Below are 16,313 nucleotides of genomic sequence, written 5' to 3' on the forward strand. Positions count from 1 at the left end.
GTTAATGTAGCTTAATAATAAAGCAAAGCACTGAAAATGCTTAGATGGATTTACTCAATCCCATAAACACAAAGGTTTGGTCCTGGCCTTATAATTAATTGGAGGTAAAATTACACATGCAAATCTCTATATACCGGTGTAAAATCCCTTAAACATTTACCTAAAATTTAAGGAGAGGGTATCAAGCACATAATAATAGCTTAAGACACCTTGCCCAGCCACACCCCCACGGGATCCAGCAGTGATAAATATTAAGCAATAAACGAAAGTTTGACTAAGTTATACCTCTTAGGGTTGGTAAATTTCGTGCCAGCCACCGCGGTCATACGATTAACCCAAACTAATTATTTTCGGCGTAAAATGTGTTAACTGTAAATGAACAAATAGAATTAAAATCCAACTTATATGTGAAAATTCATTGTTAGGACCTAAACTCAATAACGAAAGTAATTCTAATAATTTATAAAACACGACAGCTAAGACCCAAACTGGGATTAGATACCCCACTATGCTTAGCCATAAACCTAAATAACCTTATCAACAAGATTATTTGCCAGAGAACTACTAGCCATAGCTTAAAACTCAAAGGACTTGGCGGTACTTTATATCCATCTAGAGGAGCCTGTTCTATAATCGATAAACCCCGCTCTACCTCACCATCTCTTGCTAATTCAGCCTATATACCGCCATCTTCAGCAAACCCTAAAAAAGGTATTAAAGTAAGCATAAGAATCAAACATAAAAACGTTAGGTCAAGGTGTAGCCAATGAGATGGGAAGAAATGGGCTACATTTTCTTTTAAAAGAACATTACTATACCCTTTATGAAACTAAAGGATTAAGGAGGATTTAGTAGTAAATTAAGAATAGAGAGCTTAATTGAATCGAGCAATGAAGTACGCACACACCGCCCGTCACCCTCCTCAAATTAAACTCAACTTAATATGAATATATAATTACTTAGTAACACATTTATGAGAGGAGATAAGTCGTAACAAGGTAAGCATACTGGAAAGTGTGCTTGGAATAATCATAGTGTAGCTTAATTCTAAAGCATCTGGCCTACACCCAGAAGAATTCATAACAAATGAACACTCTGAACTAATCCTAGCCCTAGCAACACAAAACACAACTATTTTACTACCTAAACCAAAACATTTAATTTACTTATAGTATTGGAGAAAGAAATAAACGAATATACCTAGGAGCCATAGAGTAAGTACCGTAAGGGAAAGATGAAAGACTAATTAAAAGTAAAAAAAAGTAAAGATTAAACCTTGTACCTTTTGCATAATGCATTAACTAGAAAACTTCTAACTAAAAGAATTATAGCTAGAAACCCCGAAACCAAACGAGCTACCTAAAGACAATTTTATGAATCAACCCGTCTATGTGGCAAAATAGTGGGAAGATCTTTAGGTAGAGGTGAAAAGCCTAACGAGCTTGGTGATAGCTGGTTACCCAAAAAATGAATTTAAGTTCAACTTTAAATTTACTAAAAAAATAATAAAATATAAAAGTAAATTTAAATTATAGCCAAAAGAGGGACAGCTCTTTTGGAATGGAAAAAACCTTTAATGGTGAATAAATACAAAATATCTTTAACCATTGTAGGCCTAAAAGCAGCCATCAATAAAGAAAGCGTTCAAGCTCAACATAAAATTTCAATTAATCCTATAATATGTAATAATTTCCCAAACTGAAAATTGGGTTAATCTATAACTCTATAGATGAGATACTGTTAGTATGAGTAACAAGAATTTCTATTCTCCAAGCATACGTGTATAACAACTCGGATAACCATTGTTAGTTATTCAGACCTTAGACTACAACTTTACAATAAAACCGTCTAAACCCCTTACTCTGTTAATCCAACACCGGAATGCTTTAAGGAAAGATTAAAAAAGATAAAAGGAACTCGGCAAACAAGAACCCCGCCTGTTTACCAAAAACATCACCTCTAGCATAATAAGTATTAGAGGCACTGCCTGCCCAGTGACTAAAGTTTAACGGCCGCGGTATCCTGACCGTGCAAAGGTAGCATAATCACTTGTTCCTTAATTAGGGACTAGCATGAATGGCTTAACGAGGGTTCAACTGTCTCTTATCTTTAATCAGTGAAATTAACCTTTCAGTGAAGAGGCTGAAATACAATAATAAGACGAGAAGACCCTATGGAGCTTAAATTATATAGCTTAACTATTACAACCCACAAGTCTAATGACCCAAAAGCCATAGTTTTAAGCTAAAAATTTCGGTTGGGGTGACCTCGGAGAATAAAAAATCCTCCGAATGATTGTAACCTAGACTAACAAGTCAAAGTAATATTAACTTGTCTTATTGACCCAATATATTTTGATCAACGGACCAAGTTACCCTAGGGATAACAGCGCAATCCTATTTAAGAGTTCATATCGACAATTAGGGTTTACGACCTCGATGTTGGATCAGGACATCCCAATGGTGCAGAAGCTATTAATGGTTCGTTTGTTCAACGATTAAAGTCCTACGTGATCTGAGTTCAGACCGGAGAAATCCAGGTCGGTTTCTATCTATTAACAATTTCTCCCAGTACGAAAGGACAAGAGAAATAGAGCCACCTTACAAATAAGCGCTCTTAACTTAATTTATGAATTAAATCTAAATAAAATATATATATGTACATTTACTAACCTCGATAAGGTTATTAGGGTGGCAGAGCCAGGAAATTGCGTAAGACTTAAAACCTTGTTCCCAGAGGTTCAAATCCTCTCCCTAATAGTGTATTTTATTAATATCCTAACACTCCTTGTTCCCATTTTAATCGCTATAGCCTTCCTCACGCTAGTAGAACGCAAAATCTTAGGATATATACAATTACGAAAAGGCCCTAACATCGTAGGCCCATATGGCATTCTACAACCATTTGCAGATGCCATAAAACTATTTATAAAAGAACCAATACGTCCTTTAACAACCTCAATCTCCCTGTTTATTATTGCCCCAACCCTATCACTTACATTAGCACTAAGCCTATGAGTTCCATTACCAATACCTCACCCACTAATTAACTTAAACTTAGGAATTCTATTTATTTTAGCAACATCCAGTCTATCAGTTTACTCCATCTTATGATCTGGGTGGGCCTCAAACTCTAAATACTCCCTATTTGGGGCACTACGAGCTGTAGCTCAGACAATTTCATATGAAGTAACTATAGCTATTATCCTATTATCAGTCCTACTAATAAGCGGGTCCTACTCCCTACAAACACTAATTACAACTCAAGAACACTTATGACTCATTATTCCAGCCTGACCTATAGCCATAATATGATTTATCTCAACCCTAGCAGAAACTAATCGGGCTCCCTTCGACCTGACCGAAGGTGAATCAGAACTAGTATCAGGGTTTAATGTAGAGTATGCAGCCGGTCCATTCGCTTTATTCTTTATAGCAGAATATACTAACATTATTCTTATAAACGCCCTAACAACTGTTATTTTCTTAGGACCACTACACTACATTAATATCCCAGAACTCTATTCAATCAATTTCATAACAGAAGCCCTACTATTATCATCTGCATTCTTATGAATCCGAGCATCTTACCCACGCTTTCGTTATGATCAACTTATACATCTCCTATGAAAAAACTTTTTACCTCTAACGCTAGCACTATGTATATGGCATATCTCCTTACCTATTTTTCTAGCGGGGACCCCCCCGCTCATATAGAAATATGTCTGATAAAAGAGTTACTTTGATAGAGTAAATTATAGAGGTTTGAATCCTCTTATTTCTAGGACAATAGGAATTGAACCTACACCTAAGAATTCAAAATTCTTCGTGCTACCTATACACCCCATCCTAGTAAGGTCAGCTAATTAAGCTATCGGGCCCATACCCCGAAAACGTTGGTTTAAACCCTTCCCGTACTAATAAATCCCATTACCCTTATTATTATTTACTCTACAATCTTTCTAGGTCCTGTAATCACTATATCCAGCACTAACCTCTTACTAATATGGGTGGGCCTAGAATTTAGCCTACTGTCAATTATTCCCCTACTAATTAACAAAAAGAACCCACGATCAACCGAAGCAGCAACAAAATACTTCGTGACACAGGCAACAGCCTCAATAATTATTCTTCTAGCCATTGTACTTAACTATAAGCAATTAGGAACATGAATATTTCAACAACAAACAAGTAGCTTAATCCTCAACATATCACTAATAGCTCTATCAATAAAACTTGGCCTTGCTCCTTTCCACTTCTGATTACCAGAAGTAACTCAAGGAATTCCCCTTCACACAGGATTAATCCTCCTCACATGACAAAAAATTGCACCTCTATCTATCTTAATCCAAATTTTCCACTTACTAGATTCTACCATTATTTTATTAATAGCAATTTCATCCATCTTTTTAGGAGCATGAGGAGGTCTTAACCAGACACAAACACGAAAAATTATAGCCTACTCATCAATCGCCCACATAGGATGAATATTGGCAATTTTACCATACAACCCATCACTTACCCTACTTAATCTTGCAATTTATATTCTACTTACAATTCCTATATTTATAGCTCTAATACTCAACAACTCTATGAACATTAATTCAATTTCACTTTTATGAAATAAAACCCCAGCAGTACTCACAATAATTTCCCTTATTTTACTATCTTTAGGAGGCCTTCCACCCTTAACAGGATTTCTACCAAAATGAATTATCATCACAGAACTGATAAAAAATAACTGCTTAATTTTAGCAACACTAATAGCAATAATAGCACTTCTCAACTTATTTTTCTATACACGCCTAATTTACTCCACCTCCCTAACAATATTTCCAACAAATAATAACTCAAAAATAATAAGCTTTCAACCAAAATTCAAGTCATATCTAACACTATCTATTATAACTATTTTAAGTACAATAACTCTACCCCTCTCCCCCCAACTCATCATATAGAAGTTTAGGATATATTAGTCCGTGAGCCTTCAAAGCCCCAAGAAAACAACCAAGTTTAACTTCTGATAAGGACTGTAAGACTATACCCTACATCTATTGAATGCAAATCAATCGCTTTAATTAAGCTAAGACCTTAACTAGATTGGTAGGAGTTAAACCTACGAAATTTTAGTTAACAGCTAAATACCCTACACCTGGCTTCAATCTACTTCTACCGCCAAAAAAAAAAAGAAAGTGGCGGTAGAAGTCTTAGTAGAGATTTCTCTACACCTTCGAATTTGCAATTCGACATGAATATCACCTTAAGACCTTTGGTAAAAAGAGGGTTTGAACCTCTGTGTTTAGATTTACAGTCTAATGCTTACTCAGCCATTTTACCTATGTTCATTAATCGTTGACTATTCTCAACTAACCATAAAGATATTGGAACCCTATATCTACTATTTGGAGCCTGAGCAGGAATAGTAGGAACCGCACTAAGTATTTTAATTCGAGCAGAATTAGGACAACCAGGTGCACTTCTAGGAGATGACCAGATTTATAATGTTATTGTAACTGCCCATGCATTCGTGATAATTTTTTTTATAGTTATGCCAATAATAATTGGAGGCTTCGGAAACTGACTTGTTCCACTAATAATTGGAGCCCCAGATATAGCATTTCCACGAATAAATAATATAAGCTTTTGACTACTTCCCCCATCTTTCCTCCTTCTTCTAGCATCATCTATAGTAGAAGCAGGAGCAGGAACGGGATGAACAGTTTACCCCCCTCTAGCTGGAAATTTAGCTCATGCAGGAGCATCAGTAGACCTAACAATTTTCTCCCTCCATTTAGCTGGTGTTTCATCTATTCTAGGTGCAATCAACTTTATTACTACAATTATTAATATAAAACCCCCAGCTATAACTCAATATCAAACCCCGCTATTTGTTTGATCAGTACTAATTACTGCTGTATTACTTTTACTATCCCTACCAGTTCTAGCTGCAGGAATCACTATACTGCTAACAGACCGTAACCTTAATACAACTTTCTTTGATCCTGCCGGAGGGGGAGATCCAATCCTTTACCAACATCTATTCTGATTCTTTGGTCACCCAGAAGTCTACATTCTTATTCTTCCTGGATTTGGTATCATTTCACATGTAGTTACCTACTATTCTGGAAAAAAAGAACCTTTTGGTTACATAGGAATAGTATGAGCAATGATGTCAATTGGTTTCTTAGGTTTTATTGTATGAGCCCACCATATATTTACAGTAGGATTAGATGTAGACACACGAGCCTACTTTACATCAGCTACCATAATTATTGCAATTCCCACAGGTGTAAAAGTATTTAGCTGACTTGCAACCCTACATGGAGGTAATATCAAATGATCTCCAGCCATACTATGAGCCTTAGGCTTTATTTTCTTATTTACAGTTGGTGGACTAACCGGAATTGTTCTATCAAATTCATCACTTGACATTGTGCTTCATGATACATACTATGTAGTAGCTCATTTCCACTATGTCCTATCCATAGGAGCAGTTTTTGCTATTATAGCAGGATTCGTTCACTGATTTCCACTATTCTCAGGTTATACCCTAGATGATACATGAGCAAAAGCCCATTTCGCTATTATATTTGTAGGAGTAAATATGACATTCTTCCCTCAACATTTTCTAGGCCTCTCAGGGATACCACGACGTTACTCAGATTACCCAGATGCTTATACCACATGAAATACTGTATCTTCTATAGGATCCTTCATCTCATTAACAGCTGTACTCGTAATAATTTTTATAATCTGAGAAGCCTTCGCTTCAAAACGAGAAGTATCATCAGTATCATATGCCTCAACAAACTTAGAGTGACTTCATGGCTGTCCCCCTCCTTACCACACATTTGAAGAGCCAACTTATGTTAAGGTAAAATAAGAAAGGAAGGAGTCGAACCCCCTAAAACTGGTTTCAAGCCAATCCCATATCCTATATGTCTTTCTCAATAAGATATTAGTAAAACAATTACATAACTTTGTCAAAGTTAAATTATAGACCAAAAATCTATATATCTTATATGGCTTACCCATTCCAACTAGGCTTACAAGACGCCACGTCCCCTATTATAGAAGAATTAATAAACTTCCACGACCACACATTAATAATTGTTTTTTTAATTAGTTCTCTGGTTCTTTACATTATTTCACTTATATTAACAACAAAACTTACACATACAAGCACAATAGATGCTCAAGAAGTTGAAACTATTTGAACCATTTTACCTGCTGTTATCCTTATCATAATTGCTTTACCCTCCCTTCGCATTTTATATATAATAGACGAAATCAACAATCCTGTCCTAACTGTGAAAACTATAGGTCACCAATGATACTGAAGCTATGAATATACTGACTACGAAGACCTATGCTTCGACTCATATATAGTTCCAACAAATGACTTAAAACCAGGTGAACTGCGATTATTAGAAGTCGATAACCGAGTTGTTCTACCTATAGAACTTCCAATTCGTATGCTAATTTCATCTGAAGATGTACTTCACTCATGAGCTGTACCCTCATTAGGATTAAAAACTGACGCCATCCCAGGCCGGCTAAACCAAGCAACCGTGACATCAAACCGACCAGGATTGTTCTACGGACAATGCTCCGAAATTTGCGGCTCTAATCATAGTTTTATACCTATCGTCCTTGAAATAGTTCCACTAAAATATTTCGAAAACTGATCGGCTTCTATAATCTAAATCCATTATGAAGCTAAGAGCGTTAACCTTTTAAGTTAAAGTTAGAGACCTTAAAATCTCCATAATGATATGCCACAACTAGATACATCTACATGATTTATTACAATTATTTCATCAATAATTACTCTATTTATTTTATTTCAACTAAAAATTTCCTCACAAATCTTTCCACTACCACCATCACCAAAATCACTTACAACTATAAAAGTAAAAAACCCTTGAGAATCAAAATGAACGAAAATCTATTTGCCTCATTCATTACCCCAACAGTAATAGGCTTACCAGTCGTTGTGACTATTATTATGTTTCCATCCATCCTATTTCCATCCTCAAAACGCCTAATTAACAACCGACTCCACTCCTTCCAACACTGACTAATTAAACTTATTATTAAACAAATAATATTAATTCACACTCCAAAAGGACGAACATGAGCTTTAATAATCATCTCCCTTATTATATTTATTGGCTCAACAAATCTTTTAGGTCTACTACCCCACACATTTACGCCTACTACCCAACTATCAATAAACCTAAGTATAGCTATTCCACTATGAGCTGGAGCCGTGATTATAGGCTTCCGCCATAAACTAAAAAGCTCACTCGCCCACTTTCTTCCACAAGGTACTCCCATCACACTAATTCCTATATTAATTATTATCGAAACAATTAGCCTATTTATCCAACCTATAGCTCTAGCAGTCCGACTAACAGCTAACATCACCGCAGGCCATCTATTAATACACCTAATTGGAGGGGCTACACTGGTATTAATAAATATTAGTCCACCAACAGCTACAATTACATTTATTATTCTTCTACTGCTTACAGTATTAGAATTTGCAGTAGCATTAATTCAAGCTTACGTATTTACTCTTCTAGTAAGCCTATATTTACATGATAACACATAATGACCCACCAAACTCATGCTTATCACATAGTTAATCCAAGCCCATGACCATTAACAGGTGCCTTTTCAGCCCTTCTACTAACATCAGGCTTAGTAATATGATTTCACTTTAACTCAATTACACTACTTACTCTCGGCCTTTTAACTAATATCCTCACGATGTATCAATGATGACGAGACGTAATCCGTGAGGGAACCTATCAAGGCCATCACACTCCCATTGTACAAAAAGGCCTGCGATATGGAATAATCTTATTTATTGTTTCTGAAGTATTTTTCTTTGCCGGATTTTTCTGAGCATTTTACCACTCTAGCCTTGTCCCAACACATGACCTCGGAGGATGCTGACCACCAACAGGAATTTTCCCACTCAATCCACTAGAAGTCCCGCTACTCAATACATCAGTTCTATTAGCATCAGGTGTGTCAATTACATGAGCCCATCATAGCCTAATAGAAGGGAAACGAAATCACATAAATCAAGCCTTACTAATTACCATTATACTAGGGCTTTATTTTACCGTACTACAAGCCTCTGAATATTTCGAAACATCATTTTCCATTTCAGATGGAATTTACGGATCCACATTCTTTATAGCCACAGGGTTCCACGGACTACACGTAATTATTGGATCAACTTTCCTTATTATTTGCCTTCTCCGACAATTAAAATTTCACTTCACATCAAAACATCACTTCGGATTTGAAGCCGCAGCATGATACTGACATTTCGTAGATGTAGTTTGACTATTCCTATATGTTTCTATTTATTGATGAGGCTCTTACTCTCTTAGTATAATTAATATAACTGACTTCCAATTAGTAGATTCTGAAAACACCCGGAAGAGAGTAATTAACTTGTTTATTGTTATTTTTATCAACACCTTACTATCCCTCGCATTAATCTCAATTGCATTTTGACTGCCCCAAATAAATTTATATTCAGAAAAAGCAAACCCATATGAATGTGGCTTTGACCCTACAAGCTCTGCACGCCTACCATTCTCGATAAAATTTTTCCTAGTAGCTATTACATTTTTATTATTCGACTTAGAAATTGCTCTACTATTACCGCTACCATGAGCAATTCAAACAACTAACACCACTATTATAATAACTATAGCCTTTATTCTTGTTACAATCCTATCATTAGGCCTAATATATGAATGACTGCAAAAAGGATTAGAATGAACAGAATAAATGGTAATTAGTTTAAAAGAAAAATTAATGATTTCGACTCATTAGATTATGATAATATTCATAATTACCAATATGACATCTGCCTTCTTCAATCTCACCTTATCCTTTACACTATCACTTTTAGGTACACTCATATTTCGCTCTCACCTCATGTCAACTCTCCTATGTTTAGAAGGCATAATATTATCCCTATTTATTATAACTTCAATAACTACTCTTAATTCTAACTCTATAAGCTCTATGCCTATTCCTATTACTATCCTAGTCTTCGCAGCATGTGAAGCAGCTGTAGGACTGGCTCTATTAGTAAAAGTATCTAACACTTACGGAACAGATTATGTACAAAACCTTAACCTTCTACAATGCTAAAGATCATCTTTCCCTCATTTATGCTTCTCCCCCTAGTCTGACTATCAAACCCTAAAAAAACCTGAATAAACACAACCTCATATAGTTTTATAGTTAGCCTAATTAGTCTTACACTACTATGACAAACTGATGAGAATTATCAAAATTTCTCAAACATATTTTCCTCGGACCCATTGTCAACCCCACTGATTATTTTAACAACTTGACTTCTACCCTTAATACTCATAGCCAGTCAAAATCATCTAAAAAAAGAAAATCCCTTACTTCAAAAACTTTATATCTCTTTACTAGTGAGTCTCCAAATTCTTCTAATTATAACTTTTTCTGCAACCGAACTAATTATATTTTACATTCTATTTGAAGCAACTCTAATTCCAACACTTATTATTATTACTCGATGGGGGAACCAGACAGAACGATTAAACGCAGGAATTTACTTTCTATTTTATACATTAATTGGTTCTATTCCACTACTAATTGCCCTAATCCTCATCCAAAACTACATCGGAACGCTTAACTTCACAATTTTATTGTTAACAACACATACTATAGATAATTCCTGATCCAACAGCCTGCTATGATTAGCATGCATAATAGCATTCTTAATTAAAATACCACTATATGGAGTTCACCTATGACTTCCAAAAGCTCACGTCGAAGCCCCAATTGCTGGGTCAATAATTCTAGCAGCTATTCTTCTAAAACTAGGCAGCTATGGAATAATCCGTATTTCTGTTATTTTAGACCCCTTAACAAAATACATAGCCTACCCCTTTATTCTTTTATCTCTATGAGGAATAATTATAACTAGTTCAATCTGCTTACGCCAAACAGATTTGAAATCATTAATTGCCTACTCCTCAGTTAGTCATATAGCCCTAGTCATTGCATCCATTATAATTCAAACCCCATGAAGTTTTATAGGAGCAACAATACTCATAATTGCCCATGGGCTTACATCATCACTCTTATTCTGCTTGGCAAATTCTAATTATGAACGAATTCATAGCCGTACTATAATTATAGCCCGCGGACTTCAAATAATTTTCCCACTTATATCTACATGCTGACTACTAGCTAGCCTGGCTAATCTAGCATTACCTCCATCAATTAACCTAATAGGTGAACTATTCATTACTATTTCCTTATTTTCCTGATCCAACTTTTCAATTATTCTCATAGGCACAAACATCATTATCACGGGTATATATTCAATATATATAGTCATTACAACCCAGCGAGGTAAGCTAACAAGCCATATAATTAATCTTCAACCTACCCACACACGGGAGTCAACTCTCATAGCCCTACATTTAATTCCACTAATTCTTCTCACCGTTAGTCCAAAACTAATTACAGGCCTAACAATATGTGAATATAGTTTACAAAAAACATTAGACTGTGAATCTGACAACAGGAACTTAACCTCCTTATTCACCAAGAAAGTATGCAGGAACTGCTAACTCATGCTACCATGTATAAAAACATGGCTTTCTTACTTTTATAGGATAACAGTAATCCATTGGTCTTAGGAACCAAAAACCTTGGTGCAAATCCAAATAAAAGTAATCAATATTTTTACAACCTCAATCTTACTAATTTTCATTCTACTTTTATCCCCAATCTTTATTTCAATACTTAACTTAACTAAACACATTAATTTTCCATTATATACCACAACATCAATCAAATTTTCTTTCATCCTAAGCCTATTTCCACTACTATTATTCCTCTATAACAATATAGAGTACATAATTACAACCTGACAATGAATTACTATAAATTCAATAAAACTAACAATAAGCTTTAAAATTGATTATTTCTCAATCTTATTTATATCAGTAGCCCTATTCGTCACATGGTCAATTATACAATTTTCTTCTTGGTACATACACTCAGACCCACATATCAACCGATTCATCAAGTATCTTACATTATTCCTAATTACTATATTAATCCTAACCTCAGCCAACAATATGTTTCAACTATTCATTGGTTGAGAGGGAGTTGGAATTATGTCCTTCCTATTAATTGGATGATGATATGGACGAACAGACGCAAACACTGCAGCTCTCCAAGCAATTTTGTATAATCGCATCGGAGACATTGGATTTATTTTAGCCATAACTTGATTCTCCCTGAACATAAACTCATGAGAATTTCAACAAATCATGCTCTCTAATAATGATAATCTTATTCCACTTACAGGGTTATTAATTGCAGCTACAGGAAAATCCGCACAATTTGGCCTTCACCCATGACTTCCATCAGCAATAGAAGGTCCAACACCAGTCTCAGCACTGCTACACTCAAGCACTATAGTAGTTGCGGGAATCTTCCTCTTAATCCGATTTCATCCGTTAACATCAAACAATGACAACATTATAACAATCATATTATGCCTTGGGGCCCTAACCACACTATTTACAGCTATCTGCGCTCTCACACAAAATGACATCAAAAAAATTGTAGCTTTCTCTACATCAAGTCAACTTGGCCTAATAATAGTTACCCTAGGCATAAATCAACCATACCTAGCATTCCTGCACATCTGCACCCACGCATTTTTTAAAGCCATACTCTTTATATGCTCGGGCTCAATCATTCACAGCCTAGCCGATGAACAAGATATTCGAAAAATAGGTAACATAATAAAAACTATACCATTTACTTCATCTTGCATAATCATCGGAAGCCTAGCCCTCACAGGAATACCCTTTCTAACAGGATTCTACTCCAAAGACCTAATTATTGAAGCAATCAATACCTGTAATACCAACGCCTGAGCCCTACTCATTACACTAATTGCTACATCCATAACAGCAATATACAGCATGCGAATCATCTACTTTGTAACAATAACAAAACCACGTTACCCTCCACTAATTTCCATTAATGAAAACGATCCAGACCTTATTAATCCAATTAAACGCCTAGCATTAGGCAGTATCTTCGCAGGATTTATTATTTCTTATAACATCCCACCAACCAACATTCAAACCCTCACAATACCATGATTCCTAAAAACAACAGCCCTTATTATTTCAGTACTAGGCTTTCTCATTGCACTTGAACTAAATAACTTAACTATAAAATTTTCCACAAACAAATCAAACTCATTTTCATCTTTCTCAACACTACTAGGCTATTTTCCACCAATCATGCATCGAATTATACCTATAAAATCACTCAATATTAGCCTCAAAACATCCCTAACCTTATTGGACTTAATCTGACTAGAAAAACTAATCCCAAAATCTACCTCAACCATCCACACAAGCATGACTACCCTTACAACCAACCAAAAAGGCCTGATCAAACTATACTTTATGTCATTTCTAGTAAGCATAATCTTAATCATTATTATCTACATAATTAATCCCGAGTGATCTCAATAATAATAAAAATCCCCGCAAATAAAGATCACCCAGCCACTACCATCATCCAAGTAGCACAGCTATACATAGCTGCAACTCCAATCCCCCCTTCTAGTATTACACCAACATCATCAATTTCGTACATTAGCCAATCTCCAAGACTATCAAGACTAATTAATTCAACTTCATCATAATAATCAAGCGTATAAATAGTAAAAACCTCTAATAACACCCCTAAAATCAAAAACCCAAAAATTAACCAATTAGACCCTCAAGTCTCAGGGTATTCCTCAGTAGCTATAGCTGTAGTATAACCAAACACAACTAGTATACCCCCTAAATAGATTAAAAAAACTATCAAACCTAAAAACGACCCACCAAAACCTAAAACCATTAGACAACCAATAAACCCACTAACAATTAAACCTAAACCACCATAAATAGGTGAAGGCTTTAATGCTAACCCAAGACAACCCACCAAAAACAAAGAACTTAAAATAAAAATATAATTATTCATTATTTCCACACAGCATTCAACTGTGACTAATGACATGAAAAATCATCGTTGTAATTCAACTACAGAAACTCTTAATGACAAACATCCGAAAAACACATCCACTATTCAAAATTATCAACCACTCATTTGTTGACTTACCCGCTCCATCTAATATTTCTTCATGATGAAACTTTGGCTCCCTGCTGGGAATCTGCTTAATAGTCCAAATCATTACAGGCCTATTTTTAGCTATGCACTACACATCAGACACAATAACAGCTTTCTCATCAGTAACTCACATTTGCCGAGACGTAAATTACGGGTGACTAATTCGATATATACATGCAAACGGAGCCTCCATATTTTTTATCTGCTTATTTCTCCACGTAGGACGAGGAATTTACTACGGATCCTATGCATTTATAGAAACATGAAATATTGGAGTCCTCCTTTTATTCGCAGTAATAGCTACAGCGTTCATAGGCTATGTTCTGCCATGAGGACAAATATCATTCTGAGGTGCAACAGTAATTACAAATCTTTTATCAGCTATTCCATATATCGGTACAACCCTAGTCGAATGGATCTGAGGTGGGTTCTCAGTAGACAAAGCTACACTAACCCGATTTTTTGCTTTCCACTTCATTCTACCATTTATCATTGCAGCCCTAGCAATTGTCCACCTTCTATTCCTACACGAAACAGGGTCAAACAACCCAACAGGATTAAACTCAGACGCAGACAAAATCCCATTCCACCCTTACTACACAATCAAAGATATCTTAGGTATCCTTATCATATTCCTATTCCTTATAACTTTAGTATTATTTTTCCCAGATATATTAGGAGATCCAGATAACTATATACCAGCAAATCCACTTAACACCCCACCCCACATTAAACCAGAATGATATTTTCTTTTTGCATACGCTATCCTTCGTTCCATCCCTAATAAACTAGGAGGGGTTCTAGCACTTATTCTATCCATTTTAATCTTAGCATTTTTACCTTTTCTTCATACTTCAAAACAACGAAGCCTAATATTTCGCCCAATCACCCAAATCCTATACTGAGTATTAGTAGCTAATCTATTAATTTTAACCTGAATCGGAGGCCAACCAGTAGAACACCCATTTATCATCATTGGACAACTAGCCTCCATCTCCTACTTCACCATTATCTTAATTCTTATGCCAATCTCAGGAATCATTGAAGACAAGATACTAAAATTACATCCATGTCTTGATAGTATAAGCATTACCCTGGTCTTGTAAACCTGAAATGAAGAATTACTCTTCTCAAGACATCAAGAAGAAGGAACCTATTCCCCACCATCAGCACCCAAAGCTGATATTCTAATTAAACTACTTCTTGTGTACATAAAATTATATAGTACAATAAAACATTAATGTATATCGTACATTAAATTATTTCCCCCTAGCATATAAGCAAGTAAATTTAATCAATGATTTAAGACACATACTAAAATTCAACATTACATTCTCTACAACATGAATATTAATCCCTACATTTTATTAATGCTCTAAAGACATATCTGTGTTATCTGACATACACCATTAAGTCATAAATCCTTCTCTTCCATATGACTATCCCCTTCCCCATTTGGTCTATTAATCTACCATCCTCCGTGAAACCAACAACCCGCCCACCTATGCCCCTCTTCTCGCTCCGGGCCCATTAAACTTGGGGGTAGCTAACCTGAAACTTTATCAGACATCTGGTTCTTACTTCAGGGCCATCAAATGCGTTATCGCCCATACGTTCCCCTTAAATAAGACATCTCGATGGTAACGGGTCTAATCAGCCCATGACCAACATAACTGTGGTGTCATGCATTTGGTATTTTTTTATTCTGGTCTACTTTCATCAACATAGCCGTCAAGGCATGAGAGGACAGCACACAGTCTAGACGCACCTACGGTCAAGAGTCATTAGTCCTCATAACCACAATCATCTAAGGCTAATTATTCATGCTTGTTAGACATATAAATTATTTAATACTTGATTTTAACTCTCCAAACCCCCTTCCCCCATCCCTGATGCCAAACCCCAAAAACATCAAGAACTAGTAGACCCTTAGCTACTACACTTTACCCTGACTTTCATATCACCTTTATCTATTCTAGTGGTTCACAAAATATAACTTACATTTTAGTATCTGAAAAAATTTTTCATCAGTTTACCCCACTAACCAAAACTCTAATAACACTCTACATCACAATGGATTTTCGCAAA

At 35.5% G+C, this 16,313-nt stretch overlaps 13 protein-coding genes across 13 annotated transcripts, besides 26 other annotated features; 12 read left to right on the forward strand and 1 right to left on the reverse strand. All coding sequences in view use genetic code 2, as the record gives it.

Annotated features, from left to right (window-relative positions):
• Window positions 1-69, forward strand: a tRNA (tRNA-Phe).
• A 1-nt stretch (window position 70) lies between these two features.
• Window positions 71-1,030, forward strand: an rRNA (12S ribosomal RNA).
• Window positions 1,031-1,099, forward strand: a tRNA (tRNA-Val).
• Window positions 1,100-2,684, forward strand: an rRNA (16S ribosomal RNA).
• Window positions 2,685-2,759, forward strand: a tRNA (tRNA-Leu).
• ND1 (NADH dehydrogenase subunit 1) lies at window positions 2,760-3,714 on the forward strand. The gene has a single exon. A coding segment is annotated over exon 1 (955 nt).
• Window positions 3,715-3,783, forward strand: a tRNA (tRNA-Ile).
• Window positions 3,781-3,849, reverse strand: a tRNA (tRNA-Gln).
• A 1-nt stretch (window position 3,850) lies between these two features.
• Window positions 3,851-3,919, forward strand: a tRNA (tRNA-Met).
• Window positions 3,920-4,955, forward strand: ND2 (NADH dehydrogenase subunit 2). The gene has a single exon. A coding segment is annotated over exon 1 (1,036 nt).
• Window positions 4,956-5,023, forward strand: a tRNA (tRNA-Trp).
• Window positions 5,024-5,092, reverse strand: a tRNA (tRNA-Ala).
• A 3-nt stretch (window positions 5,093-5,095) lies between these two features.
• Window positions 5,096-5,166, reverse strand: a tRNA (tRNA-Asn).
• Window positions 5,166-5,201: an origin of replication (light strand origin of replication).
• Window positions 5,202-5,267, reverse strand: a tRNA (tRNA-Cys).
• Window positions 5,268-5,269: 2 nt separating this feature from the next.
• Window positions 5,270-5,337, reverse strand: a tRNA (tRNA-Tyr).
• Window positions 5,338-6,882, forward strand: COX1 (cytochrome c oxidase subunit I). Its single transcript has one exon. The coding sequence runs from the start codon at window positions 5,338-5,340 to the stop codon at window positions 6,880-6,882; it is 1,545 nt and encodes a 514-aa protein (YP_009092009.1).
• Window positions 6,880-6,948, reverse strand: a tRNA (tRNA-Ser).
• Window positions 6,949-6,951: 3 nt separating this feature from the next.
• Window positions 6,952-7,020, forward strand: a tRNA (tRNA-Asp).
• Window position 7,021: 1 nt separating this feature from the next.
• On the forward strand, window positions 7,022-7,705 carry COX2 (cytochrome c oxidase subunit II). The gene has a single exon. The coding sequence runs from the start codon at window positions 7,022-7,024 to the stop codon at window positions 7,703-7,705; it is 684 nt and encodes a 227-aa protein (YP_009092010.1).
• Window positions 7,706-7,708: 3 nt separating this feature from the next.
• Window positions 7,709-7,774, forward strand: a tRNA (tRNA-Lys).
• On the forward strand, window positions 7,775-7,978 carry ATP8 (ATP synthase F0 subunit 8). Its single transcript has one exon. The coding sequence runs from the start codon at window positions 7,775-7,777 to the stop codon at window positions 7,976-7,978; it is 204 nt and encodes a 67-aa protein (YP_009092011.1).
• ATP6 (ATP synthase F0 subunit 6) lies at window positions 7,936-8,616 on the forward strand. Its single transcript has one exon. The coding sequence runs from the start codon at window positions 7,936-7,938 to the stop codon at window positions 8,614-8,616; it is 681 nt and encodes a 226-aa protein (YP_009092012.1).
• COX3 (cytochrome c oxidase subunit III) lies at window positions 8,616-9,399 on the forward strand. The gene has a single exon. A coding segment is annotated over exon 1 (784 nt).
• Window positions 9,400-9,467, forward strand: a tRNA (tRNA-Gly).
• Window positions 9,468-9,815, forward strand: ND3 (NADH dehydrogenase subunit 3). The gene has a single exon. The coding sequence runs from the start codon at window positions 9,468-9,470 to the stop codon at window positions 9,813-9,815; it is 348 nt and encodes a 115-aa protein (YP_009092014.1).
• Window position 9,816: 1 nt separating this feature from the next.
• Window positions 9,817-9,886, forward strand: a tRNA (tRNA-Arg).
• A 1-nt stretch (window position 9,887) lies between these two features.
• ND4L (NADH dehydrogenase subunit 4L) lies at window positions 9,888-10,184 on the forward strand. Its single transcript has one exon. The coding sequence runs from the start codon at window positions 9,888-9,890 to the stop codon at window positions 10,182-10,184; it is 297 nt and encodes a 98-aa protein (YP_009092015.1).
• On the forward strand, window positions 10,178-11,555 carry ND4 (NADH dehydrogenase subunit 4). The gene has a single exon. A coding segment is annotated over exon 1 (1,378 nt).
• Window positions 11,556-11,623, forward strand: a tRNA (tRNA-His).
• Window positions 11,624-11,682, forward strand: a tRNA (tRNA-Ser).
• Window positions 11,683-11,752, forward strand: a tRNA (tRNA-Leu).
• Window positions 11,753-13,582, forward strand: ND5 (NADH dehydrogenase subunit 5). Its single transcript has one exon. It carries the CDS (start codon window positions 11,753-11,755, stop codon window positions 13,580-13,582), a length of 1,830 nt encoding a protein of 609 aa, YP_009092017.1.
• Window positions 13,560-14,078, reverse strand: ND6 (NADH dehydrogenase subunit 6). Its single transcript has one exon. The coding sequence runs from the start codon at window positions 14,076-14,078 to the stop codon at window positions 13,560-13,562; it is 519 nt and encodes a 172-aa protein (YP_009092018.1).
• Window positions 14,079-14,147, reverse strand: a tRNA (tRNA-Glu).
• A 5-nt stretch (window positions 14,148-14,152) lies between these two features.
• On the forward strand, window positions 14,153-15,296 carry CYTB (cytochrome b). Its single transcript has one exon. A coding segment is annotated over exon 1 (1,144 nt).
• Window positions 15,297-15,363, forward strand: a tRNA (tRNA-Thr).
• Window positions 15,364-15,431, reverse strand: a tRNA (tRNA-Pro).
• Window positions 15,432-16,313: a D loop.

This window comes from Mus caroli, mitochondrion (genome assembly GCF_900094665.2).
Source record: "Mus caroli isolate R5231 mitochondrion, complete genome".
NCBI classification, from domain to species: domain Eukaryota; kingdom Metazoa; phylum Chordata; class Mammalia; order Rodentia; family Muridae; genus Mus; species Mus caroli.